The sequence below is a fragment of the Anopheles gambiae genome, chromosome 3 (assembly GCF_943734735.2).
Source record: "Anopheles gambiae chromosome 3, idAnoGambNW_F1_1, whole genome shotgun sequence".
NCBI lineage: Eukaryota > Metazoa > Arthropoda > Insecta > Diptera > Culicidae > Anopheles > Anopheles gambiae.
In genome coordinates this window covers 3,296,951-3,324,007 of record NC_064602.1, presented here as the reverse complement: position 1 = coordinate 3,324,007, position 27,057 = coordinate 3,296,951, and the positions used below count along the sequence as shown (strand labels likewise).

The following is a 27,057-nucleotide window of genomic DNA, read 5'->3' as shown; positions in this document are numbered from 1 at the left end:
AGCCTTTGTTTATGTCAGGTTTTATCAAAATCCAAGATGGTGGCAGGGTGTGCTAGTTCGGACTGTGATGCTATTAGTTTTCGATAGAAATTGTGATTAAATTTAAGTTCATTATGTTGCTCAGCTGTACGCAAAAGGCAGCACCAAAGGTAGGCAATCGCGGAAAGCTGGAGTGCACGGTGGAATGTGTCGGGAAGTGGGCGAAAAATCAGTGGAAAAGTTACTACACCGACCCCTCCCAGTGCGGAAGTTCAGTGTCTCTGGTGCTGCCACCACCTTGAGGGCAAAGTGTGTCGATTATTGGTCACTTTTCTACCACAGCTGCAGCAAATGCGTAATATCTCGCGCATACCCCGCTGCTGATAAGCGTAATCAGCGTGATGGTGATTGGAAGAAACGGGCTGATTCATCGGTGATGATTTGTGGTAACACACACACACTGAGTGAATTTCATCGATCGAATCGCATTCTCGGTGTGGGTATCGATTTTTCACTTGACGGGTTTCTTCTTCGCCCGGTTGGCGTCGTAGCAGTGACGGCGTTCGGGAACGATTTCTGTAAACACCGGGAGTGGTGCGTACTGCGTCAGCGCGAATTTTTCTTCCCGTTTGTTGTGCTACGGCCATTCTCGACATACAGATCCGTCTTACACCACCACCTCCAAGACATAACAAACGGTGGGAGGGGGTAACTTTCTCCTCCTTTCGGTTGCCGGGAAATGCCTGCGTGCGCTTGCCTGCAGGAATTTCACCATCAGCTGATCGTGAATAGTTTCGTAGCAAGCGTGGTTTGTTTACATTTTTTTCCACGCTATGCGTCTGACGTTGTACGTAGTCTAGACGTGTTGTGTTGATCGATTTGTGTGTTGCGCTTTTTTGCTGTTTCGAGTGTTGCTTTTTTATTGCGCGAACGAGCGCGATGAATTAAAGAGTCGGTAATGAAATAGTTGTTGTGTTTCTTCACTCGCGATAGTGGGGAGGAATATGTTGACAGCTTTGACCTATACCACCGCAATGAGCGTTAAGCAGCGTTTTTTGTTGGTCAACTGAACAGCTTTATCGTCTGTTGGGACAAACATCATAATAAAGTTTTTTGCTTCTGCTGGTATCGTTTAACATGTTTCTCTGCTCTTTCTAAATACTTTATTCTTTTTGTGGTTACTTACAGGATATTTTTTGTGCCGAGATTTTAATCAACTAATTTGTGCCCCGGGTTCGGGTGCTTAACGCAACGAAAAAGGAACCAACCAACCACCACTAAAGCAAAATGAGTTACGAAGTGACGGAAGAGCCGGCCTTTAACGGCGACGATCTGATGAGCATGGGTCAGTTCAACATGACCCAGCCGCTCGAGGACATGAAGCTGGACAAGAACATGGTCTGGCTGTTGGTGTCGCTGCTCTCCTCGATCGTGTGGATGGTCTACATTACGTTCTACAACTCGCGGCTGTTCGGCTGCATCATCACCAAGCTGGCCAATCGGCTTTACGTGCGTGGTGCATACTTCAAGATCGGTTCGCTGAACGTGAATCCGTTGGCCGGCAAAATCATGTTCCGTGACGTGGTGTACGTGTGTTTCGACTATACGGTGCGCGTGCAGGACGGATACTTTATATTCCGCTGGTGGCGTTCGTACGTTCCCAAGGATGTGTCGGAAGATTTGTCCCACTCCGATACGCGCCTGTCAGTGATGCTGAACGGGTTCGAGGTGCACATCTACAACCGTTCCGATCTGTACGCCCGGTTGGAGAAAACGTTCGGCCTGAAGCCGTCGGTGCTGGTGCCGACGGAAGACATGAATGCGGAGGAGATAGCCAAGTTCAAGGAACAGGTCATGAACGATGAAAATCAACGGCACATCAGCGAAGCTTCGGCAAAGATTAAAAAGCCTCGGCCAGAGGCGATGACCGCGACCACGTGGCGTGATCTTATTCCGGTCATCAAGATCGACATCTGCTCAGGGCGTTTCGCGTTCGGCAATCGGCTCACACCGACGACCCTGTCGCTGTGTGTGGAAGAGGCACACTGTGTTTACAGCACGAAACCGGCAGTCTCCAAGCTGGACCACTTTATGCACTTCGTGAAGGCAAAGGTCGAGAACGCGAAGGTGCTGCTTGCACCGAGTCCCAAGTTTACCGGGATGGTAGATGAGCCACCGCGATACATGGGCGAGGGGTTCGTGGTCATGATGTCCAATTTGACGGAGCTGTACTTCTACATGGACGAGGCGGGCGTAGTGCCCGAAGAGCCGGTTACACTGACGCTCGCCAACGGAGACGTTGTGGAAGCGGCACCGCCCGTCTGGGGCATCGACATCAAATGCGGCAAGGGTACGGACTTCAGCTACGGTCCGTGGGCCGATCGGCAGCGTGACCACCTGTTCAAGTTCTTCTTCCCGCCCGACTATCAGCCGATGCCGGTGACGAAACCGCCGAAACCGGGCGATCGGCGTGAAGTGCGATCGTTCGACATTAGCCTGTGCACGCTGAACGAAGCAACGATCGATGTGTTGTTTTCGAAGAACAAAGAAACGAACGCAGTGCACGTGAATATTGGTGCGGGCTCGTATCTGGAAGTGACGCTGCCGTGGATTATACTGCAGGACGGAATGGCGACCAAGGTGACTGGACAGCTGCTGCACGTAGAAGCAACCACTAGCTTGCAGTATCGCAGTCTGGCCGAGTGTGAAACGCTGCAATTTAATGTGAAGTAAGTATTATCGCGCTCGACGCGATTATATTCAACCGAAGATAGTAGTGTACTTTTTGCAAGGGCTTGTTGACATGTTGATGAGGGTTTTGCTGCAAAGCAATTAAGTCCGTTCAATCTCTTGTAGTGGGGTTTGCAAGATAAATTTCCTTTACTAAATTTACAATGTTGCGCTTCTTTCCAGAGTGCATTATCCTTTGAAATGGAACGATCATCAAGAGTGGACGATAAATTTAACGGGCAGCAAGGCGACAGCGTACATCGTGTTCTCCCACAAGGAGTTCTTCCAGGATTTGATCGAAGATTGGGCATCGAAGGCAAGGCCGGACATTCTCAGCTTCGTTCCGTACACTTGGAAGTTCGGAGTGATCCTGAAGGAGTTTGAGATTCTAACGTTAAGCAATGAGTTCAACTGGATCGATTGCTCCAGCACCAATCAGGAAAATCACCACCTCGCATTCTGTGGCGATCTGTTCGATCTGAGCTTTTCCTTACCGTTCGACGATTTCTTGCCGGTCAAACTGCCGATCGTGTTTTGGATCCACGGCGAAGGGCTAGACCTGAGCATGTACATTCCGGAAATATCGAGCAGTCGCCCTATTCTGTTGGCGCTGGATGAAAATGCACGCATTCTTACGCGTGACGGTAGCGTCAAGAAGCGTTCCGAGCTAATCAACAAAAAGTGGCGGCGGGTTTGTCAACGAGCGGTCGGATGGATTGACTGCTGGACCGTGCCGATAGTGGCACTTTCGATCAAGTACATCTACCATCCGATGCCACCGCTGGGACCCGATCCGCAGGCCGACATAACGACACCGGAAAAGGAGGAAATATTGCTAAGCCCAATGCGCATACCAAAGATGCGTAAATCGCCCGCTATTGCCTGGACTACGGTCGGTGACGGTGGTGCGCCACGATTCGATCCAACCAGCTTACCCCCGGACCAAGTGTCGGTGGAGCTGGAAATTGGTTCATCGGTAATGCTCGCTTATGGTGCAATTCTGCGCAACTTCATCCACCTGAAGGAGAACATTTTCGGGGAAGATCAATCGTTTACGGATATGGAAAATTCGAACAGCAAGAATGCGTCCCGAAGCAGCCCGCTGGCCGGTGGGCATGGCAAATCGTCCGGGTTTTCAAAGGATGATCCATCGAAGTCACTGTCGGAAACGAGTCTCAACCCGGACGAGAAGCCAAAGCGCTTCGATCCGAGGCTCTACCGTCCGCTGGAGGTTATTGTGAGCGTTACGATCCACGACCTGCAAGCCCACGTTATGAAGAATTGCAACGAAAACGACCCACCCTGTCCGATTGTACTGATCGAACGGCTCGGGTTCGAAATGAAGAAGCGGTTTTACGAAACGGAGCTCCAGGTGCTAGTAAGCCCGTCGTTTTTGATATCGTCCGATAATGCGATTCGTCCGGCAAAGGACAAACATTTGCGCCAGGGCCATCTGCTGCTGTCCGCCGTGCAAGTTCGAGGCCATGCGATGTTCAGCAACGAAGGAAGACAGCTGGAAGAGGAAACGCTCGAGTACGCGTGGTTGCTAGAGGTACAGCTTGGAAAACTTTCCGGCAAGATGACGCTTTCGCAGCTGGCCAACGTTGTGACGGGTCTGGAAACGCTTGCCTTTCTCACGATGGATTCGGAGAATGAGTTGAAATCTCCGAAAACTGTACGCTACTGCCATCACGGTGTTCCGTCTAGTACGTGCCCCCATACGAAAGAGGATGCCAAGTACCGATGTCCCTCCACGGAGGACATCAAGTATCGAATGACTCGAGTAGCCGTCGATGCGGTCGATCTGTATCTGATCGAAAACGGGACCGCCATGCACACGTGGATATCACCGATCCGATTGGCCACGTGCAACTTGCATGGGCAGCAGGTCAAATCCGGCATAACGGGCCTGGTGCCTACCATACTGCTGCGTCAGTTTGTCTCTACCGGTGGACACTTCAGTCAGTACAGTAGTGGCAACTCGCACAGTAACACCAACACTACCGGAAGCAGCCGTTCGGCCAAGCTACATCATCAGAACTCCACGAAGCACGTGCCGGACGATGGCTACCGTAAGTCATCGGATGAAACCGGCCCGATCTATCGACGCACTGCGATGGACGATGGCGGACCGATGATCACGTCCACCGGGTCCGGGTCGTCGGGCGGTGTGCTAAAGTCGGGAAGGCGAGATAATGCAGTGGATCCCCCGTATCCGCAGCATCGAAAGGATTCGAAAGAACACCGGGACGATCCGTATGGTTCAATGTCGAGCAGAAAGGGCCGTGATCGGACGGACGATACATCCATACACTATCGCCGCGATAAGGAAGACCCATATGCATCGATACACTCTGCAAGGAACAGTGGACGTGATATTGATTCGAACGAACCGTGGCTGGAGGTGGGCTGTGTATCGCTGGGACCAATTATCATAGAAGCAGCCTCAGCTCTCCCCATTCCAGAGCATTGCTTGCATCTGGTACAACACAGGTGAGTTGAAACTAGGCTGCAATTTCGTACGGGAATAGGTCTCTTACCAATATCGCTTCCCATTTCAGCTACTTAAAAGTGCACGATGAAAAGAACAAGAAGCTGTGGTTCCTCTGGTCGAGTAGTACGGATCCGGTGCGATGTGGCTGCGTCGGTGGTTGTGCCTTTTTCGGTACGAATCGCAACGGACCGCGATTCTTCAAACCAAGTGCCCAAGACATCCAGGAGTTTATCAACATCGCCCGCTACCACATCCACCCGAACACGCGGGAGTACGGGTTCGGACAGAGTTTGCTGCACGAGGGTCAACTCGTGTTCCACACACCACCGTATAGCTTGCAGCCGGTCTCGTTGCAGGAATGCTACGAGTACATTGGAAAGCCGAACCTTCACCGCTCAGGCCATCGGCATCCTCCGGCACATGGCGGAGGGGTACCTTCGGCCTGCTGCGGTACCGGTATAGGGTTGGACAGCAAGTCACCGCATCTGCCGCAAAAGCATGACACGATGCTGTCGCAGAAAAACGCTTCGGCGGAAATCTCTCCCAACAACACACTTATTCGTGGTGGCAGTGGAGGTGCGTCCGGGCCCACGGGAGGCTCATCGCTCCCGGGAACAGGCCCTGGCGAGCGTTCCGGCAAATCATCGCTGGAACGAGTGAAGGAAAAAGACACCGGCTCACCACACGGTTCGGACCGTGCCCGTGGACGACGATTTTCCTACACCAGTGGAAGGTAAGAATATGAAGTGAACCAAGTGCTGTGTTTGTTTTTGGTGTTCGGTTCCTTGAATTTTGTCTAGAATGTGTTAAGCTTTGCGCATTGTGGAATTTTCTTTGTTTCTTCGTAAGAAAAGGAACCTATAGAACGGATAAACCGATAGTGGTACGTTCCAGGTGAAGTCTTACCGCAAGCTATTGAAAGACTTTGTATAAAACTACCTACATTCGCTTTGCAAAGCACGCCTTATTCTTCGCATGAGCAGCTTCAACGATGCATTAATTGTTTCCTGTCTTTAACCGTAGACAAAGCACCATACCACACGATGTGCCGTACTGCCGGCTGCTGGACTCTAGCCCCAAAACCACCGCCAACAGTTCGAAGGTATCCACCCCAACGCCTAGCCGCATGGATGGAACTGAGTCACGTTTGCTCACCCCGAAAGGATTCAAGGTGCTGAAATCTGTAGTTACTAACACGTACGCATCCGACTCGCGACTGACAGTGACTGGCGACTATTTGCAGGGCGAAATGGAGGTAGACGATCATCATCCGCATTCACAGCAGACGTCCGCCCATTTGCATCACCATCATCAGCATCATCAGCACTACCAGGGACAACATCATGCACAGTATCATAATCAGCAGCAGCAGCAGCAGCAACATCACCACCATCAGATGATGTTGGAAATGTCTCACTCTGCTCCTTCTCCCGGTCATCCATTGGCCTCCGACTCGGAACAATCGCTGGGCGGTATGGGTCTTCCCATGGGTGCCGGCATACGCCCGATGCCTTCGGATGATGTCATAATGCGCGACGTGCAGCGGACGGTGTCACTAACGTCGGAGAATCCTTCCGAAGCATTCTTTTCGGCGGACGAGGATCTGCACGCGTCCCGCAGCTCCAGCCTCAAGGCGGGCGGTGTCGATCACCATCCTCATCCGGTGGCGATACAGAAGAAGCGCTTCGCATCGGATCTCAGCATCGTGGGACCGAATGAGCTCGAGGGGCGGCTGTCGACGCATCGAAGCGACTACGAAATCCACACGCCCGAACACAGAAGTCTTCCGATGAGACCCCAGTCGACGGCGGAGCTGGTAAGTGTTGCGGTAGCTTGTACCTAGCTGGTAGATCCCCTTCTTTATTTCGTTGAGTTATTTTGTTGGTTGGGGGATTTGCGCGCACCATCCAACCTCTGCCGATCGAGTTGAGTGTCTGCAGGTTAGGATATTGTTTAAGAAAGAGTACCAAACTCTGCCACTCAAGCGTTGCAACGCAAATTTAACAGGCCACGGCGCAGTTCCACGTGCGTTCGTGTTAACAGTTTGAGTTCTAATTGAAGTTTGTTATGTTTTGTTATGGCTTCTATACATTTTCTTCGAAGAACATTCATCTAGCCTATATCGAAAAGCATTACGCTTATGTAGTGAAGCGCAAGCAGTATGTAGAATAGAACATTGAGTATCGTTTTGTTACCCCTAGCCTTCATCCCGTAGAAACTGTAGAATAATAGAATGAAATTTCACTATGATAAAAGCACACGGATCGCCCTGACTGTGTATAGTGGATCATAATCCTTTCAATTTGATCGCGATCGTGTTGCTTCTCTCACAGTGTAAGCTGGCAACCTAGAAGCAGCCAATTGTCATGTTCTTATCTTTCTCTTCTCATGTGCTCCTTCTACCGCCACTATTAATTTAATGACTCTGTATGAACCAAAAATCGTTATCCACGTGCGCAACATTCGATGTTCCGCACCTGCATAACAATTGTTGTGGATGTGTTTAACCAAACGATCTTCTACTGTGCGCCGTGGACGGAACGATGAAACATGATGAAATGCTGTTGCTCTTTTATCGCTGCGTATTCTGCAATTAAATTAATCATCCCGTACGATTTTGTCACCACCCATACGAAAACCAAAAACCTCACTTGGCCACCTCTCATGATCGGCGCACACATACGCACACGTACGCATAAACACAAATACCACCCATTCGCATCCTTCCTTCATACCTACATGTAATCGGGCAAAACGGCAAACCGGACACTCTTGGCTGTGGTTCCTCACTGCACCGAACCCCCCTCCACTCCTCACATTGGCGCGCGTGTATTGGCGTATGTTTTGGCCCCTTCCGTCCACAACGATGCAACCATGATCCATGATGTGCGTTTGTATGTGGTATGTGTGTATGTACGATGTGGGTTGGTTGGTGTGCCATGATGTGTATGCGTGTGTGTGTGCGTGTCTGCCTGTGGCCACAATCAATCCTGCGCTCCTCCGAAAACAGAACGAAGAGGAACGGCGGCTCCACGGTCTAGCGACACCGATGCGTAAGTTTAGCAACATTTCGCCCCGGCCCGAGTTCCGTCATTTTAAGCCGGTTTATGATGTGAGTAAAATTTCAATCAGGATTTCTAGCGTGACACAGTTTTTGTATTTCATTGTTTTGTTGTTGTTTTTTTGTTAACTCTTCGTGAGAGGAAAGCACGGATGCGAGGCACGTAGATGGTATGCGATGAAAAAGGAAGCGTCAAACATTAACTTAAAAGAAGAATTATATTCTATTGAATCATTCCTTTTTCGGAGCAGAGATGTTCACTGCCACGCATCCACTTATTGAATTTGTATTCTAATCTATTTTTTTAATCGTTGTTTTGCTTTTGACTCAATCAGTCACTATCTTTTTTATCTTTCCTACCTATCCCGTCGCCCTTTTTGCTCAGTTTTTTTCCGCTTTAAGTAAGGGCTGTTGATTTGATTTTAAGTTGTTGCTAATTTCGAACCCCATTTTCCGTTCCAATTTATGTATTTTTCCTCTGTGCTTTAGTGCTACTTGTGCCAGTTCAATGGTATAGCTTTTGGATAGCTTTGTTTATGTTTGTATGATTTTGGAATGAATTTTGTGTCGGTCTTGCTGTGGCCAAACCTGCCGTGTTGATTCGATGGTAAATATGCCGTAGTGCCAAAACCCTGTCGCTTAATATGTATGCATAGTTGGTTTTAATTGATTCATTTTATTCATTTGTTACATTTATATTTCAAGTTATTTATACAATAGTTTTAAATTGCATTGTTTAATTACACACTGACTGACCTTTTGCAACTAAACCACTTGTTCCGTGTGCCCTTTGTGTGCTGTTTGGCATCATAGTAATAGCACTAATTATGATTGCCTATTTGCTATAGTGAATGTGAAGGTAACTTTCGTCGCACTTTTCGTAGCAACAATCTTACGAATCTATTTTATTCATTTTTACAGAAGTATACGTTGGTTCATTGGCTCCGTAATAGGCTAATTTCGTTTCCATATTTCGATCCAACTTCAACAGGTTGATCCACAAGACTCGTCGGAATCACATTCGCTCTCTTCAAGTTCGTTCATATCGGCGCTCTCGTCACAGGAGGACATCACGCTGGTGAACTTGCACATGCAAATCAATCGACCGATCGTCGACTCACCCTTACTGATGGCTAGCTACGTGACGCATCTGACACAGTTGCGCTGCTCCAACTGGTCCCACTGCTCCATGCCGATGGGTGCCGACTCATTCTCCATGCCACTGTTTCAGCAAAACGAGGACGGCGGGCTGGTGTACATCGGAGGCAAGCTTATACCGCACTTTGACACGTACACCAACTGCCGTGAGGTGAAGATCGTTTCGCGGTACGATGTTCCATCGGCGGGAAGTGGCACCAGTGGCGGTCTCTCGGGTGCGGCCGGATTCTCAACCCTGCCCAAACCTCATCCATGGGACCCGAGCGTACTGGTGCGCAGTAGCTTCGACAAGCAGGAGAGTAAGGAAGGCGAAAACGAGTTCCTCAGCTCTCAAGGGGAGATAGCGACACGCAACTCAATCGTGGTTCGTTTCAAGGGACAGGTGGACGTTATGCTGACCCCACTCCTGCTGGAAGGATTGCAAAGGTAAGCCGGTCAATGGTAATCTTTATTTCCTAAATTGTATCTGTTGGGCGTTTACGGCGCACCAATGGACGGAAGGAGAAGGTGGATGTGTGAAACGGTTCCAAACGAGGAAAACTTTCATCGAGCGAAGCGGCATCAGTACTATCGGATGTTTGAGCAGGATCGTGTGGAAGGTTGTTGTAGTATTGATTCACTTCTTGTGGATTCTTTTGCCGAATACTGGAGAGTGACATACGTCCTAACATTTGCGCATATTGAGGAAACGTTTTGTTCTGGCGATATTTTGCCCTTAGAAAACGTATCCGCTTCAAGACATGCGATTTGGTGTCTGTTTCTTCGGACGATAATGCTGACCCTGGACGTTCATCGTCGAAAGTGCGCTCTGGATGATCAGAATAACTGAAGGAATCGGTATTATCTTGCATTGGAGGGTGAGTTGTTTGTCCTACGAGCTCACCTTCTCTTCCATATCTGCGATCGACAAGCTGCGATCGGGGAAAGGCATGGCTATTTTGATCGTTTTGTTCCGTTACAATTTTGCCCGGCAAAAGATCAGCATTGAAGTTGTGTAGCCGTTCCCACAAGGATTGAGAACTTTGTTCATCGGCGATGGTTTTCAACTTTTCCACAAATTCTATGACTTCCTTTTCTGATATTTCCTTCGAGAAATTCGCTTTCTTTGAATAGCTGCCTTGGTTGATAAAGATTGCAAATAAAATAATCAAATATTTGCAAAATTTCATCGTTACGATTACGAGACTAACGTTTTTGTGGATTCAAACTGAGCATTGGATACTTTGATTTGAAAACAGCTCTCTGTTGCCCTGATGCTCTCTTGAATCACTCTGATTTTACTGACGTTTTCCGTTCCCACTGATCTTTCTTCTAGGATGATCGAATCGCTAACTCCCACTCTGTCGACATTACACCCGCTGACCGTGGTGAACGACATTCATGCGTCATGCGTGCGGAAAGTCGAAGCCGTCAACATATTGAAGCGCGATCAATCGCTAAGCTACTGGTCGCAGGTGCACTCGAACTCGAAACGATCAACTGCCGAGCGCAATCTCCAAGGCCCCGGCGGACCCGTCTTGACGGACGTGTACGAGGAAAGCATATCGACACAGGTGCAAGGGTTGATCGTATTGCCGAAGATCAATGTTACTCTCATTCAGAGCTCGGTGGTTGAGGAAGTGATCTCGTTCGCTGCACTAGACAACGTACAGGAGCTGAGCTGCGCGTCCCTGTTGGCCGTATGCTTCGAGGGAGTATCGACCCGGTTCCATCTGGGCAAAACAACGAAAGCATCTATGCACACAGTCTACACGCAGCCGACTGTCCGTTCAGGTGGACTGAAGAAAAGTGGTCTTATCCGAGGCACTCGGGCACTGTTGGCCCATCTTTCGTCGCAGACCCGTCCGGATAATGTGCCCGGTGAACCGATCCTGTTGGAAACCTCGGAAAAGCAGCTAGAGGAGCTAATCATTACACTCGACATTGGGAAGGCCCATGCGCAACTGCGCCGGCTGAAGAACGAATCGGCCAATCTGCCCGAATCGCAGATCGTTATTACGGCGATACCGGCCCATCGCAGCCGCGCGATGTTCGACTGCACACGAATGCCAGACGAATCGTCAGCAGCCACCATGGAAGCCACTACGTCCGGAGGGCTGGGTTACATCATGTTTGAGGGCGGATTAGAAGGCGTTAGCGTTAAAATCGTGAAACGATCGCAGTTTGAAAAGTCCGAAAATGCGGAAGAATCGCTTAAACCCGAGCCTGAGTCCATGCCCACCGCGACCGTACACTCGGAAGCAAACCAAAGCAGCGTCACGCTGAACAATCCACTCAACTTGGTCACTTTGCTGAACGAAGCTGGCGGTAACATGGCAGCGGAGGCGCTGGCAAAGTTTGGAATGAAAAAGCCTGGTACACCGAAATCGGCCGGAGGCAGTGGCAAGGAACGTTCGTCGTTGTTCGACATCAAATCGAAGGATAAGGTTACAACCACCACAACCACCACCACTACTACCACTACCACAATCATCGGGGATGGTGGAAAATCGTTCAAAACGAACATTGTGCCCGACGAGCTAGATGCTGCAACGATGCGCGGATCTTTCGTTAATGATGTTTCGCAACCGGCAGCAGCTCATTCGGCCCAGATTCCCACGACGACAGGCACTTCCATGCAAGGAGCACAGGGTACACCCAGCGTTGGAGCTTCTAATGCGGGCCAGCCATACGCAACCGCTAGCACGAACGACTCTGGGTCAAAAGCAGATGCATCGGCTACAAAAGGAGGTGCGAATAGTGGCTGTAACACTTCTGCCGGTACCGTTGCCCCATGCAGTAACGATAACGGCAAAACGTCTTCGTGTGTGATCGACTTCAAAACGGTATGGTTCAACTTTGCCGCGCCTCCACGGGCGCCCATCACCCGGAAGATTGACTACACACGGTTGGATTGGAATTTGCTAAGTACGGCTTCCCCGGCTATCACGGCGTGGATGAATCCGTGCAATCGATTCGCCATTAAGGTGGTTGCCCTCATGAAAGCGATGTACATCCGGCGGACCGCAGTAACCGTGGCGCTTATGGCCGATGCATGGGAACGGCCATCGCTTCATCGGCCAGTGAAGAGCCGCTACGGTGGCAAATTTACGCCCCTCGCTAAAACGCTCCAGGAAGATCCAAGCTGTCAGCTGTGTACGGTTTTGCAGAAATTCGTGCTCGACGAAACGGCGGCCAAGATTGAGTGCATACTCAAGCAGCAGTATCTTCCACTGTTAAGCACGATGCGACAGGTTAGAATGCACTACCGTTAATACGAAAGAACGTTTGTAACTAAAAGGTTAATATTGCTTTCCAGGCTGTCATCGTTTTGAGTCGGCAATGGAAAAACGTCCTCTACAATCCGATGCTGTTTGAGCATCAGTACAAGGGGAAACTAGCCAAGCCGGTCAACGTAACGTTTGCTCTTCCGCAAGACGAGGTATGTTAAAGTGTGCACTTCATTCTATGTTGGTCGCATCTTAGATCGTACGATTATTGGTGTGATCGCCGACGTTCTTCTTGTACAGTACGAAAGGATTCATTTGCAAAGATTCGTCATATTGTCGATACGTGGACACTATTGTCAATCATACGTTTCTTAGACATCAAACAGAGTTCAAACTGGGGTTCGATATCACTTTTTTGTCCCTTGACACTACCACCTGTTTTCCCCGACCACCTCCCGACCACCCCTCTCTGTTCAAGCAACAAGCACACCAACAGCATTCCACTGTCATATTCATTGGGAGCATTCACGCAATCATGCATCCTGGTTCATCCTGCACTCGGCAGATAGTTTTCCAAGCAGTGTAACCAACATTAAATTGGTTCGCTTAATCAACAATTTTGTAAACCGTCTACAACCACTAGCACTACTTCATACACTAAATGCTTTCCTTTTGCAGCGTTACAAACCTATTTGGGGTAAGTGATAGAGAATTACGAGCAGTGGCATACATGATTTGTGCAACGCAAACAGAAACCAACACAGACATAATAACTCACACTACTATATACCAAAACAAAAACAGATACAGATTTGTGTTGTGTGGTAATAGAAGGTCTCTCTGTATAGATTTGTTTTCAACAACGTATAGGGAATCGCGTTTTACTTACCCCGTTGACCCTGTCCGGTGATTGTTTCATAGGGTTTAACTGTGCTTATGCGGATATCGTTTTATGTGTGCGCTTTTTGGGTACAGAAAGATGTACAGGTGATTTCGCTATGCAAAAATAGAAACGCTGTGGAAGCTTTATACATCGGCGGATTAGTTTTGTTGAAAAGGAAGTGTTTTCACAAAACCAGTGTGTATGTTTCGGATCTGTGGTGTGGTTTCGTATATACTTAATTGTAAAACGTGTTATTCGTATCACTAATCCATGTCATATCATCAAAGAAGGGCAGTTGGTTAATGTTGCTAATGAACGCCTATCGATCCCGAGACAATGAATCTCTCCATTATGAACCTTCCTTCGGAGTTCCCTTTGTCCACCTTTCCTCCTTTCTTAATCTGATCTTCTTAAGTGAATCAAACACGTTTTCATACCCAATCGGAACGGTTGGACGTTTGTTTTTGAACACCACGTTTTTCATCGTAGGACGCCGAGGATACGGATGATATCGATACGGATAACTACCCCGTTGGGGTGCGCGAAAACCATCCGCTGCTCGGCGAGGAAAACGAACACACGATGCTGCTCGGCCAGTGCATCCAACCGCAGCACCAGCAGCGTCAGCAGTCAGCCGCCTCGGCGACGTCCACGGCGCCCACCCAACATACCGGCGGCGGTCAGCAGCAGCAGCAACATTCAACGCATCATGGTAAATCCAATCTCTTCCTAACAGTGTCCAGACGTATTCGCCCAATCCTCTATCCCTCTCTCTCTCTCTTTCCCTCTTGTGGGTTAACGCATCTACCCACAACCCTGGCATCCTTGTATCCCCGATTATGCTTTTCCTTCCCCGTGGGTACTTTGTAGGTACTCTTTGGCATCTTATCTAATCTCATCCTGCACAGAGAACTGGTTTTATTGTGGTGTACTTAATTTCCTTCCCTTTCCTTTCCCCCACTTAACGAGTGTTTGTGTTGCTTTCCAGTGCATGTGTGCTTTATTAGTTGATTTTTAGCTCTAGCCTCTTGTATTTGTGCGTGTGTGTGTTTGTATTAATGAAAACAACTTTGTACTCGTGCTCATTTGTTAACTAACCACTAATACGCGAAAAGAACAGATAAACACTAACTAAACACACAACAACACACATGAATGAAACTAGCAGTGTAGTCACTTTGGTATTTTACAAAAACAAAACCGTAGCTGAAATTTTGCTTCTCCTTTTCTCCTCCAATTTCTTATTTCGATTCCTTTAATGCTCTCCACCACAAAAATGCAACCTAAAAAATATAACAATAATTTAAACAAAAAAACACCGTACAACCGTACCAATCCGCAACCCGTACTCGCGCTACTACGCCATAATATTACTACCCGCGCTTGCGCGCAGTAATCAAAATGCCCGATGAACCGCCGATCCCGTCCGCGGCGGCAGTGCACATGGCCGCCGCCAAGCTGGGCGATTCCCTTAATACCTCTCCCAGTACCACTAACAACTCGCACAACAAGCTGCGGAAGAAATCGTCGGTAAAAAGTTTCATTCCACCGGCAGCGCCACCGTCGCGTGCTAGCATACAGATGTTCCCGATCATCTTCGACAAGCAGGACCCCGTCGGGGTGGAGTACGGCGCACTGCGCGAAGGCTCCGCCCCGTCCGTGTGCAGCTCGTCCGACTCGATGGACAAGCCATGGACGCCGCCAGCGAACCACAAGGAAGATCTGTACTCGTGGATGGCAAAGCAGCAGAGCGAAAGTACGAAACAGCGGGAGAAGGATAAATCGACTGTAAGTGTTAGGTGGTTGCCCGTTGATTTGTCGGACATTCACCGAAACTAAACGACCGCTTCTCTTCTTATCCTGCAGCAAAACAATCGACCAGCATCGCAGAACCGGCCGGCAATCCATTCGGTGAAGTACATGCAGGATAACAATCGGATTCTCGATGCACATCTTATCTTCGAGCCGATGCTGACCTGCCTCGGGGTGATGCCCCAACAGATGATCAATAATGTGTCGAGCAAGGACGTTTCTTCGTTGGAAAGTTTGGGAACGAACCTTTCGCTCGTGTGCTCGTTCGATACGATTCGCATCGACATTGTTGTGAGCGAGGCAGGCGATAGCAAAAAGCCGCCGAAGCAGAAGGATCCCAAAAAGCGTGGAAACGGCAAGTTCACGATTATCATGCCGGGCGAGCAGCCGGCCTTCCTGTGCGAGCAGGTTGGCGTTGAGCTGGAAGTGCTGAAGATGACGGACGGGTTTCCGGACGATACCAAGCCGGCCATGCTGTACGTTTCCCGTGGTCAGCTGAAAAAGCACACCAGCACGGTGATCAACTTCAGCCTGAACGTGCGCTACATCTCGCAGCAAGTCAACATGCCGCTGTTGCGTTTGCTACATCAAATCACGAACATGTACCAAAACGTGAAAGACGCTCAGAATGAGTTGCGTGAGTCGCATCCAGAAAATGGGGGCAAACGCAGCGCCCCACTCAAGGACGAGTCAAGCCTTGCGTCGGAGATCAACGATCCGACGCTGATGGGATCGCTCAACGAGCCGCTCATGGCACATATCGAGACGTCCGGCATTTTCGACTACACCGATGAGCGGTACGACAAATTCAACGAAGATATCTCCACGATGCGCCACGAGCTGCGCCATTCGATTAGTCGTAGCAAAATGCCAACACTTGGACCGTTGATTCCGCTGACACCGTCTCCGAACTCTCGCAATCGGCCGCATAGCTTTGCCCAGAAGCTGCGCAGCACGAGCAAAACGGTGAAGGGAAAGCTTGGCTACACGAATCTGAATGAAACGATCAACACACCGATCAAGATGAGTCCCACGACGGCCGGATATTCCTTTGCCGAGGCGCACTCGAAGCAATCGCTTGAAGCCAAAAATTCGCTCACGGGTGGTCTTTCGAGCACGTTCGGAGGTAATGAGAGGTGATGCGCAGTGTTTAATGGGTTCCAGTGTTTCTGATAATCTTTATTTCTACAGATTTCACCGCGCCGTTTGATCGATCAACTTTCACGGGACCGATACACAGCATCCTGGACACGCCGAAGTGCTGGAAAACGGTTTACCATTTACTGGATCTGTACTCCGCTATGCCGGAAACGAAAACGATTGCTCATCGGTAAGTAAAACGCCTTTCTTGTGGTACAATTTCAGTCGAATGTCATGTATTATTCTTTCCCTCCGCAGTGTTTCTATTTCACCCGATGCGGTTGAGCAGATTAAGGCGCGAAAGTATAACTTGCTGCACGAAAGTAAAACCATCCGCGATGAGGAGGAGTTCATTGGTGGACATGGCGCTGGCGGGGCTGGAGCTGTGAAGGACGTTGGTGTAATAACGCAGGAACGAACCCGGCTGGTTGTGTTCGGTGTAGCGAAGATACACCGCACCAGACTGCTGGCGTCGTTGAGTGGTTTAAAGCTGGAAGCGGAAATAACGGCTCTGCACAGCAGTACGACTTGGCGCAAAAAATCACGTCCAGCATCGCTCGAGTGTTCGCTGACGGGACAAGTCGGCAGAGCGATGATAGTGTTGCTGGAAGGAGCGCAACCAAACCAGCAGTAAGTTTTTAAATCTATTTTATCGATATTCATCAAATTGTAACACGATTTTTCTTATTTTTCCCATGCTTTCAGGACTGTGGTGAAAGTGTCGATTGGCAAAAGTCAAACCCTGTACTCCAGCATAACACGTCGTGGAAAGGACAAAAACAATGGTTTGCTTTCGATTGGTATTGTAAACGTGGACATTCCACAGCATCCGGTCGCTCTGCACGGTATGATGACGAGAAGCTCGAAACAGATATCATCAACGCTCCAGGAGCTACGAGTGACACGTACATCCGCCCGTCTCACGCGTCAGAACGAGGAACCAGAATCGCCGCTGCATCACCATAACCATCAGCGCGATACACGCGACAAGGCAACGCCCTCGGCTACGACCAGTCAGCGCAAGCACAGTACCGCCACGATACGAACGATGACCGGTGCGACGGCTGCTGCCGGCAGCAATCCGAGCGGACTGCTGCAACCATTGGTTATGCAGTTTAACATCATACTGCAAAGCTTGTCGATCAGTGCGGCGCTGTTGCCGTCGCTACAGGCGCAGTACAAAATGGACCACGTCACATCGACGGGCGTAACGGGTGGCAAGGCGAAGTTTACCATCGATCTGCCGAACCATTCGCTCAGCTTTACGACCAAAATTCAAACCACGGAAACAAACCTTCCGTCGGAAGCGTGCATTGCACTGCCGCCGGTGCACGTTAGTGCCGAATACGTGCCGGAAAGCACCACCGAGGAGCACCCAATCGATGGAGAAAAAATCGATGAAGAAAAAATCGAAGGAGAAAAAATCGTATTGCGACAGGGTGGATATCTTGCTGCATCGGCTGAAATTGGCGTATTCGAGCGCTGTCTCACGACTGATCTGCTGAACCATCTGGTGTTTGTGCAGAAAGTGTTCATGAAGGAGGTCAATGAGGTGGTGCAGAAGGTGTACGGGGGCGAAAAGCCGGTACCGCTGTGGCTGGAGGATTCGGAAGACAATGGATCGACGATCAAGCGCATTCTGTTTTCGCTAAACATACGTGTGAAGCGCATTCAACTCACCGCAACGACCCCGTGCTCGTCTGCGGTACGCTTTGAAACGGGTCAGCTGGAGTTGCATCTTTCGAATCGCGTTAAAAACATCGCAGATGCTTCCAACACAAAGCTGTTCGGTAGGGCGCAGATCGATCTCAACCTTTCCCTGGGCCAGATTATCAAAAACATCATCTTCGACGAGGCGGAACCAGAGTTCCAGCAGCATGCGTTTTTCAACACCACCATCGGGTTGCGGAATGCGTTCCAGAACGAGATGCTCAATGACGATAAAGAGCTGGTGCTGATCACACTGAAGAGACCGTTGATTTATGTACAGCCGATAGCCGTCGATAAGGCGATACTGGTATGGCTGAACTACAAAAACGCGTATGAGTATTGGACGGAAAAGCGAGCAAACCTTAACAAGGAGGTCCTCATGGCAACGCAGCAGGTGCTGGAGAAGGTGCCGTTCGGACAGATCAGCCACCATTTGGCAACCACCGCGAACCTGTCCACCCTATTCCTACAGCTGACGGTTGAAGACATGGGAATCTGCTTACCGCTTAACCAACCTCCACAAATCTGGGGCAACCGCTCGGTACAGGATTTCGAGCAGAAGGGAGCGGTAGTGATAACGCTCGAGAACACCATCATTTCAGCCTGCAGTTCCGGTTCGCTCGTATCGAAAGGACGCTTTGCTGGTTTGTGCTTACGGTTTGCAGAAGATTTCGATTCGTCGCTCGATGAGTGGAAGCCCAACATGAACGATGCAAGCATTATGAATCTTTGCGTCGTGTCCGAAGGAACGTATGAGGTGTGCTCGCGAACAGTTGCCGCAAAACATCCAGACAATGCGAAATGGTTCCTGAACGTAAAGTGGCAGATGGAAGGCGTAGATATACATCTCGATGTTAACATTGGCAAGCAACTGTCGGCCCTTGGGCACACGCTAACGATGCTTACCGGCTCGGAGGATGACGAACCGATCTCGTCCGATACGCCGGACAGTGACGATATCGATGCTTCCGGCCATCCCGGTGGAAAGGATTCCAAGTCACGCAAATCGGTCGATTCGCTACCGTCCTTCCTGTTTGACACTACGCTGGATCCAAAGAAGCGATCACTGCTGATGGAGAACGAAATCAATGAGCAAACGAAGATTGTTAACGATTTCCGCACTCTTGGTGCGTCGGTGAAAACAATCGAGAATGAAGAACGCCGGCTGCAGGAGCTGCAAGCCGTGTACTACAAATACTTCCGTCGAGATATGATTCAGGTGAGTAGGGAATATGTAATTTTGTATTTAACTGTAGGGGAAAGCGGGGCAAAATGGGCATGTTAAGCAGTTTACTGAATATTCCTTTAAATATGCCACAAAACACAATTTTTCTTTCATTATTGTATGCCTCCACCCTTTATCTATGGATTGAAATTGCCACATTGAAAGAAAACAACTTAAAATCATGAAAACAATGAAAAATAAAAGTTGATGTTTTACGAGAAGCTATTTTGACACGCGGGGTAAAATGGGCATAGCCCTGGGGCAAAATGGGCATATGTAAACAAACTGCGAAGCGTCAAAACACTGGGGCAATATGGGCCACAACAACGGCGCTTAGGTGATGGTCTATGCTTTTGCGCACGTTTTGTGAAATGTATTTTCGTTCTATCTTTTGTTTTGCTGGTCAGAAAAGCCCTTAAAATTCTTCCAAAAATATGTTATCGACATTAAAACAATTTTTACACGTTGAAATCTACAAAATTGAAACTTTTCAAGCTGTGGCTGTCATCATTATTGAGGCGACAAATACAACACCATAGCCTCACCAAGCGCCAGATGTCAAAAGCATCTGCCCATTTTGCCCCAAGCGTAACTGTCCATTTTGCCCCACGTGAAGCATTTTTGTATTTTTTGTTATATTAGTAAAAATACGAATTCAATCGCCTTGATTGCTTCAGACAAATTGTAAAGAAATATCATATCTTTAAAAATATATCATGAAAAACTTCAACGCATCCCTGTGACACACGTTTAAGCTTATTTTCGAAGTGGGAAAAATTACATCAATATACTGCTAAACCTTATTTTGCATTTTTCTTAGTTATTTGTTATATAAGGGTTATGAAACTTACATGGTGTTCATAGAACACTCTAATGAATGCATTTTTAGCATTGGAAAGTATCTTTGTAGTCAAATAATGCTTAAATAGAGGGTGCCCATTTTGCCCCACATGCCCATTTTGCCCCGCTTTCCCCTACATCATTATTGTGGCATCTAAAGGTGATGTGGTGTTGTTCTATGTGAAGTGAATTTACAGTGAGGTTATGTTCAGCTTTAGAGGATATTTCTTATTTGTACGGGATACAAACGATCAAAGGACTCTTTGCGTTTTCACCCTGTACCACAAGCTAATCAAAGAGTGCAAAGATTTTTAGCAAAATTCGCACAAATATTTTCAATAGCTTGTTGGTTGGTTGGTCCAGGAATCCTAGTACTTTCGGCAAAGAATCCAAATTTAAAACGTTTTCAATCAAATTAACAAACGAAAACACGGTCAATAGCAAACACATTCAGGTGAAATGCCGGCTGTAAAAATCGTGTTGAAATTGCTTTGTCAAAATGTCGACAGTGGGCACCAGTGTCAGGTGAATCTTCGGCGTTCAATTTACGAAATTGACTCGGAAATCGAAGAAATTAAGCTTCCCTTACAAGCGATCGTAAAGCTGAAACGTATCCATCAGCCACAAGATTTGCAATCATCCTCGATGCTTCCAATGCACCAACAGGCTCAGCTTAGTCTGCCCGTCATGTCGAAGGTTGCTCTAATGGGCGAGAGAGAAGCTTACGGGTACGACGGGAGAGGTTCGAGAAGGTTCGATGACGATGGGCGCAGATCGACCACCATAAGAGTTCGCAAATCAAGCGTCAAAGATGGTGGCGTCAAAAAAAGTCGGTCGCAAGAGGAATTAAAAGAAATAAAAGCTATGTTGTTGGAAGTGAAGGAAAAACTGATGGCCAAAGGCAGTGCATCCGGCTCATTGGTTGACGAAGAACCGCCAGTTGTTGAAAAGGACAAATGGTTTACAAATTCGGTAGTGCGAAGGCTTAGCGAAGGTCTGAAGGAAATTAACGCCACAGAGAAAACCAACTGTCCATTCGTGCAGTACGTTCTGGCGAAGGAAGATGCTCCAGAGGGCAACATCGATACGAGCCTGCCACTATCTTCGATTATTGGCTCGTACTCGTTGGCGTATAAGCATGGCACCCCTACTGAGTCGGCAGGCAGAGCGGATCGTAGTTCAACAGCTATCGCTCGCGAGCACATCATGTCGTCCGAAAGTGAATATCCGAAAAGTACACGCGAAGATACCGATACTTCGACAATTCGGATGGGTATCTTGAGCAATGAAAGCGATGCGAAATACTCCTTGCAAACCTGTCCAGAACATCGGGCATATTCTATAGAACCATGTCCAAACGATGGTTCTTGTACGACAAAAGAAGAAGAGGAATAGAATAAAAAATTTAAATTGTTGCATTTAATTTTAATTTCTTGTTGTACACTTCATTTCCAGGGGCAGAGTCGCTAGATCTGTAATAGAGAACTCAAATGCAACTGACTTATCTTTGTTTTTTTTGCAGAAATGGAAGCGCCCTGCCATGCGAAAGCCAATGTTGAAGGCTGCTAACCGTTCCCGCTCTTTCGTGGCTCCTTCGCCAACCAGAGAGGATCTGATCGATGCAGGCTGCATCGATGGACCGGGTGGGCATGCGGGTACAGGTGGTGGCTGTGGAACGAGCAGCGTAATGGATGCTTTCACCGGCAGCGAAGACATGAGCAGCCTGCAAGAATCACCCAACTCAGGCCCATCGCGAACCGCTTCGCTCAGGGTAAAGATTCCACCCAACTCCTCACGGGTAACGTTCAGCGAAACGATGCGTCAGTCTTCATTGCCGAGCGCCGACTCGGATGTGGCTGGCTATTCCGATTCTGGGCTTGATTGGCCGCGTTACGATTCAAGTTCGGTCACGTCGGACGTGCCCCACCTGCTCGAGATCGATGGAGAGCATGTTGAGCTGCGCAAGAAGAGCCCCAGCCATCCGCAGAAGCAGCAGGAACCTAACATAGATTTCGAGCTAGACATTAAGGTACTGGTCAATTCGGGTAAATGCGTTCTGCATACCAAAGATATCCACGACGAACGGCTCTCATCGACAATGGGAGGCGGCAATAGCAATAACGCAAGTACTAACGCTGCAATGGCGGGCAATAACAACAGCTCCATGGCCGGCAAACATCACAAGCGCGAGAGAAGCACCGGTGGAGCAACGGACTGGGGTAGTCCAGTGCCGCCGCGTCGCAATAAGGATAAATCGCGCCTGAAGTACAACACTACACCCTACACGGCGTTGGTGGATTTGACTATATTTCACATTCCTGGTCTGGACGTAAAGCTGCAGTATCAATCGAAGACGGTGGGAGGAGACGATGCTTCTCCGCGGTTAAGTACCGCGGATCCGTTCGGTATCCCACGCAAGCTAGCGTCAAAGCGAGCCACCCTGTTTGCTTGGATGACGCTGCAAAGCATCCCCGAGGAGACCATCATTTCTCCACACATTCTAGAGTTTCTGGAGCAAACGTTGGAGCCGATACCTTCAAACAAGGGAGCGGGAGGATCGTCCGGAATGGGAGGAGGTAGCAGTGTCGGCGGTGCTAGCGCTGTTAATGGAGGTGGTGTGACCGCGGCCGGCGGAGGACCTTCAAATCCAGTGAATCTGCAAATGCTGGAACATAATTACGCTGCCGTGTACGCAAGCTTCCCCGTTGATGTGGTGGTTTACTTCCACATGCAACCGTCGACGTTCCGGTTTTCATGTCTTCCGGTATCGCGCGTTGAGTGTATGCTGCAACTACCCAGCTTGGACATCATCTTCAGTTCCAATCGACAGGACGACGATTCGGCCGGAGGTAACACTTCTTCTCAGATGGGTGAACCGACGACAATTCCTGGCGCGGACGGCAAGGTAGCGGGCGGGCTAAGTGTGACCGGGTGTCTGGCAGACTTTAACGTGTACATTTTCCACCCGTACGGTGGTAAGAAGAGCAACTTGAAAGAGGCGCACCAATTCTCGCCGCTTGCTGACAGTGAGCGGAAGGATTCGCTCAGCATTAACGTTGAGTTTGTGAAGTTCCACATAACGCGCTCGAAAAAGATAAACATCATCGAAACGAACCTAACATCCCGCAAACACTCTGACCAGACGTCGAAAGCGACCATTCGCTTCTCCACAATTGTCGACATTGGGTCGGCATCGTTCAAGTACGACATGCGTCGTTTGACGGAGATTCTTGCCTTCCCGAAGGCTTGGTATAGACGCAGCATTGTACGACGCATGTTCCTGGGCGATCTGGGCATGCAGCAGCCTAGCATGTGCGATCTGGAGATACCAATCATACCAGAGGGAAGCACAGATGGCAGTGGTATCTCGAGGACGAGCGATCGAGACCCGTCGATGGATGTGGAAGGCAGACTGGGCAGTCGAGTTGGCGAGGCGCTGAATCGCGATCGTTTACGATTGAGCCTGGAAAATATCGGCATGGGGACGGCGGGTGGTGGTAGTGGGGCGAGCAGTGCCTCGTCGACGGCCAGAATAAAGGACCAAAAGTCGTCCAGCCTTGACTCCACCTCGTCACCGTCGGACGTGAATCAGGTAACGTCCTGGGAAACGTTGGTGCTGTTCGCGATCAACTTCACCAAGCTTAACGTGCAGATGAACATGGGCAACGTGATGGGCAATATCGTCTGGCTAACGAAGGCTTTCCGCAGCGATGGGCGGTTAAGCATTGGCAGCACGGGTCACAAAAACATGTACATCGGTGTCGGCCTCGGTGGATCGTCACTGGATGCGAAGGGCGGTATCGTCGGAGGTACGATCGATCTGAACCGAATCGACACGTACATTCACATCCGCGAGGATCCGGGCTCCGAGCCGGATCACAAGGTCGGCATCAAGCTGATGGCACTGGAGCTGAAGTTTGACTACATGGGCACGAGCGTGCTGATGACGCGCGTCAGCTCGCTGAATGCGCAGCTGCGAGACGAGTGGAAGTTCTCCAAGGATCACGATTTCGGCAACAAACTCCCCACCAACTACCCGGCGATCATTCTCATCCATGGCGACCTGTCCTGGGACCAGCTGCAAATGATGATTTCCAAATCGACCACCGCCGACATCTTGAAGATGTTCTACAAGCTGGAGGAGTTCTTCTCGCAGCAGTTCAAATCGTCCAAGCGCGTGTTCTCCAGCCTGGAACCCCGGCTGGCCAATCCTTCGCTGAGGGCTAGTGTGCGGCGCCGCGAGGAGAAAAAATCGCTCGGCGCAGAAGCGTCGATCCATGACGCGCGGCACCACCGACACTGGCAGCGACCGCTCAAGCAGACGAAGGGTCTGTGGCTGTCGACGCTCGGTGTGCCGCTGTCCAACATCGGCACCGTACTGGGTGGCACGATGGAGCTGCACGGGCAGAACATCTCGCTGGCCTGCTTCCATGGCATAAACTTCAAGGCCAAATCGTGGGCCCTGTTCAGTCTGAAGGAACCGTGCATTGATTTTGCGACCGAAGCGCAACACGTCGAATCGACCGAGGAGGTGCACATCATCCAAACGCTCACGTTCGGGCTGGGCATGAACACGCAACAGCCACCGCAGCATCACTCGAACGCGACCGTCGTGCGGATGTCGCGGAACGTTATCTTTCCGCCACAGTTCAAAACGCTGCACGAGTGGTTCCACTACGCGTTCGCGAACAGTGAAATCGATGGTAAGTTACGAGGCCGAAGATAACAGACCGAGGAAAAGTTGTGTGTGACACTTTGCTTGCAATCTTCTTTGCAGCGGTAGATCGTTTCCCGGTGATTGAACGCGACAAGGAACACAACACCAATTCGATCGAACGGGCCCGTGGATCTGGTTCAGGCTCAGCGCCGCACCAGAAGCTGCAGGATCCGAACCACAATCGCGAGGTGATCTTTGCTCTACCCAGTTTGCAGTTACACTTCAAGACGGAGCATCTGCAGGGCATCTCTACACCGGACACAGCGCGTAAGTTTGCCCTCGACTAGCCTCGTGTGAGATTCCCTATCATGTAATGGTCTCCTATTTATATTCTTCTTCCACAGAGGACAAACCAATGGTGGAGTGCAGCTTCATAACGGCGTTCGAAGATCACATCTTTGTCACCGTTGATGCGGATGCATTTTTCTTCTTACATGATCTCATTACTTCTTACCTCAGCGAGAAAGAAAAAGTGGTATGTTATCGATCACACATCATTCAAGAAACACACTTACTGACCGTTCTTATTGTTCGGATTGTAATAGCTCGGCACCATTACCACCAATCGGTCGTCGTCGCCTAATCCCGTCAACGTAACGCCACCACCACCTGGCAGCGGAACACCAGCCGGCCTGTCGGTACTAAAGTCTGCTCACGCGCTAAAGTCCAGCACCTCCAATCTGATGTCTGCCGCGGCTCCCTCCATGTCGTCGCTCGGTACGCAGGACTCGACCTCCAGCCAATCGATCGCTAATGGTGGCAGTGCGGTAGAGTTGAACGATGCAGGCAGCTCCGGAATTGCTTCCGGTGGAACGGCTTCAACGCTATCCGGCACTAAGAGCGTGCCACGCGCGACAGACGACACGAAGAAAGGACCTGGAAGCACCGTGTCCAGCCCTGCCACATCCATGGGTGGGGTAGGGGGTAAGCAGGTAAATATTGTGGTAGAAAAATCGGACCTTGAATCGTTCATGCGGACCGATTGGCGACACTTTAACTGCAAAACATGGCATCTGGAACCGACTGTACGGTGAGTAGACATACACACGGACCATCTACTACAGAAGGGTGGCTAATTTCGACTTATTTTCAACATTACAGACTCCTTTCATGGGCTGGCAAATCGATCGAACCGTACGGCATCGACTACATTCTGAACAAGCTTGGATTTAGCCACGCGCGCACCACGATTCCCAAGTGGCTTCAGCGTGGCTTCATGGATCCGCTCGATAAGGTGGAAGCGCTGCTGATGCTGCAGCTGCTTCTGATGGTAAAGGATAATGGCACATCGGACGACAAGGACTCTAGTAGAGATAAATGAAGTGTAAGTGTAAGTGCAAGGTGCTAGAGCAGGGAGCGCAAGGGCTTGGGAAAGACACAAACATTGCCCGTGCCGGTGATGCGTTTTGTGGAATGTGTGGTACAATCTAATGTCTAACTATTGTTGCTTTTTTATAGCTTCCTAGCTATACAAACCCGTTGCCGCGTGGCACGTATGTGCACCGGTGCAGGATTAGAACGCATTTAAACTTTCCACGTAGGGATTTGATATTTGACGTACTCTTTTTCATCCAACGAACCAAAACAGGTCCGTCGCTGTGTTGCGCGGAATCTTTACTCTTTGTTTATCGTGTTTATCTCAACGTCTGCTCAACTATAACTATCTCTCTGTGTTATGCTTTGTTTTTTTTTTTTTGCTCGCAACCATGTGCAGCCCGTAACCGTGATCTAGTCTAAATTGGTATGTTATCTTCAAAACATACGGTTTGCTGAAACACCCACCCCAACTGCTGCTATTAATGGACATGATATTCAAAGTATGGTATGGCTCTATTGACCCGTGCTTTCGATACCATTTTCCCCTCCCGAAGGGACATTACAGTTCCTGCGACGTACCCATCGATATGGCTTCTCTAATATCCTGTTTAATGAGGATAGCGAATTACACTACTCGCGTATCTGGTGCATGTAGCCTCCTCCCCTCCACAAAACCAAGACATTACAATAACGAGACATAACGATCATCAATAATCGATTAATAATTAAACAAGAAATAAAAAATGTGATCTACATAATAATATCAAGCCGATAAATAAGAA

General features: G+C 49.3%; 1 protein-coding gene across 6 annotated transcripts; it reads left to right on the top strand.

Annotated features, from left to right (window-relative positions):
- Positions 1 to 27,057, top strand: LOC3291621 (bridge-like lipid transfer protein family member 1). Of its 6 annotated transcripts, none has more exons than XM_061660796.1 (21): positions 1 to 149; positions 1,168 to 2,708; positions 2,893 to 5,202; positions 5,271 to 5,936; positions 6,227 to 6,374; positions 6,447 to 7,019; positions 8,214 to 8,315; positions 9,256 to 9,848; positions 10,738 to 12,655; positions 12,721 to 12,843; positions 14,004 to 14,226; positions 15,070 to 15,302; positions 15,381 to 16,452; positions 16,518 to 16,656; positions 16,725 to 17,096; positions 17,172 to 19,395; positions 21,764 to 24,944; positions 25,019 to 25,225; positions 25,303 to 25,433; positions 25,504 to 25,988; positions 26,060 to 27,057. In XM_061660796.1, exons 2-21 carry the CDS (start codon positions 1,267 to 1,269, stop codon positions 26,277 to 26,279), a joined length of 16,362 nt encoding a protein of 5,453 aa, XP_061516780.1. In that variant the 5' UTR covers positions 1 to 149; positions 1,168 to 1,266; the 3' UTR covers positions 26,280 to 27,057. The 6 variants fall into 6 exon arrangements, with proteins under 6 accessions (XP_061516780.1, XP_061516778.1, XP_061516781.1 ...); XM_061660794.1 differs by having other exon boundaries at positions 14,908 to 15,302; XM_061660797.1 differs by lacking the exon at positions 14,004 to 14,226 and adding an exon at positions 13,310 to 13,328 and having other exon boundaries at positions 14,908 to 15,302.

Coding starts and splice junctions, on each gene's coding strand:
- LOC3291621 (XM_061660793.1), top strand. CDS start 1,267: ATGAGTTACGAAGTGACGGAAGAGCCGGCCTTTAACGGCGACGATCTG. Junction 2,709..2,892: donor ACGCTGCAATTTAATGTGAA/GTAAGTATTATC, acceptor GCTTCTTTCCAG/AGTGCATTATCCTTTGAAAT. Junction 25,226..25,302: donor CTCTACACCGGACACAGCGC/GTAAGTTTGCCC, acceptor CTTCTTCCACAG/AGGACAAACCAATGGTGGAG.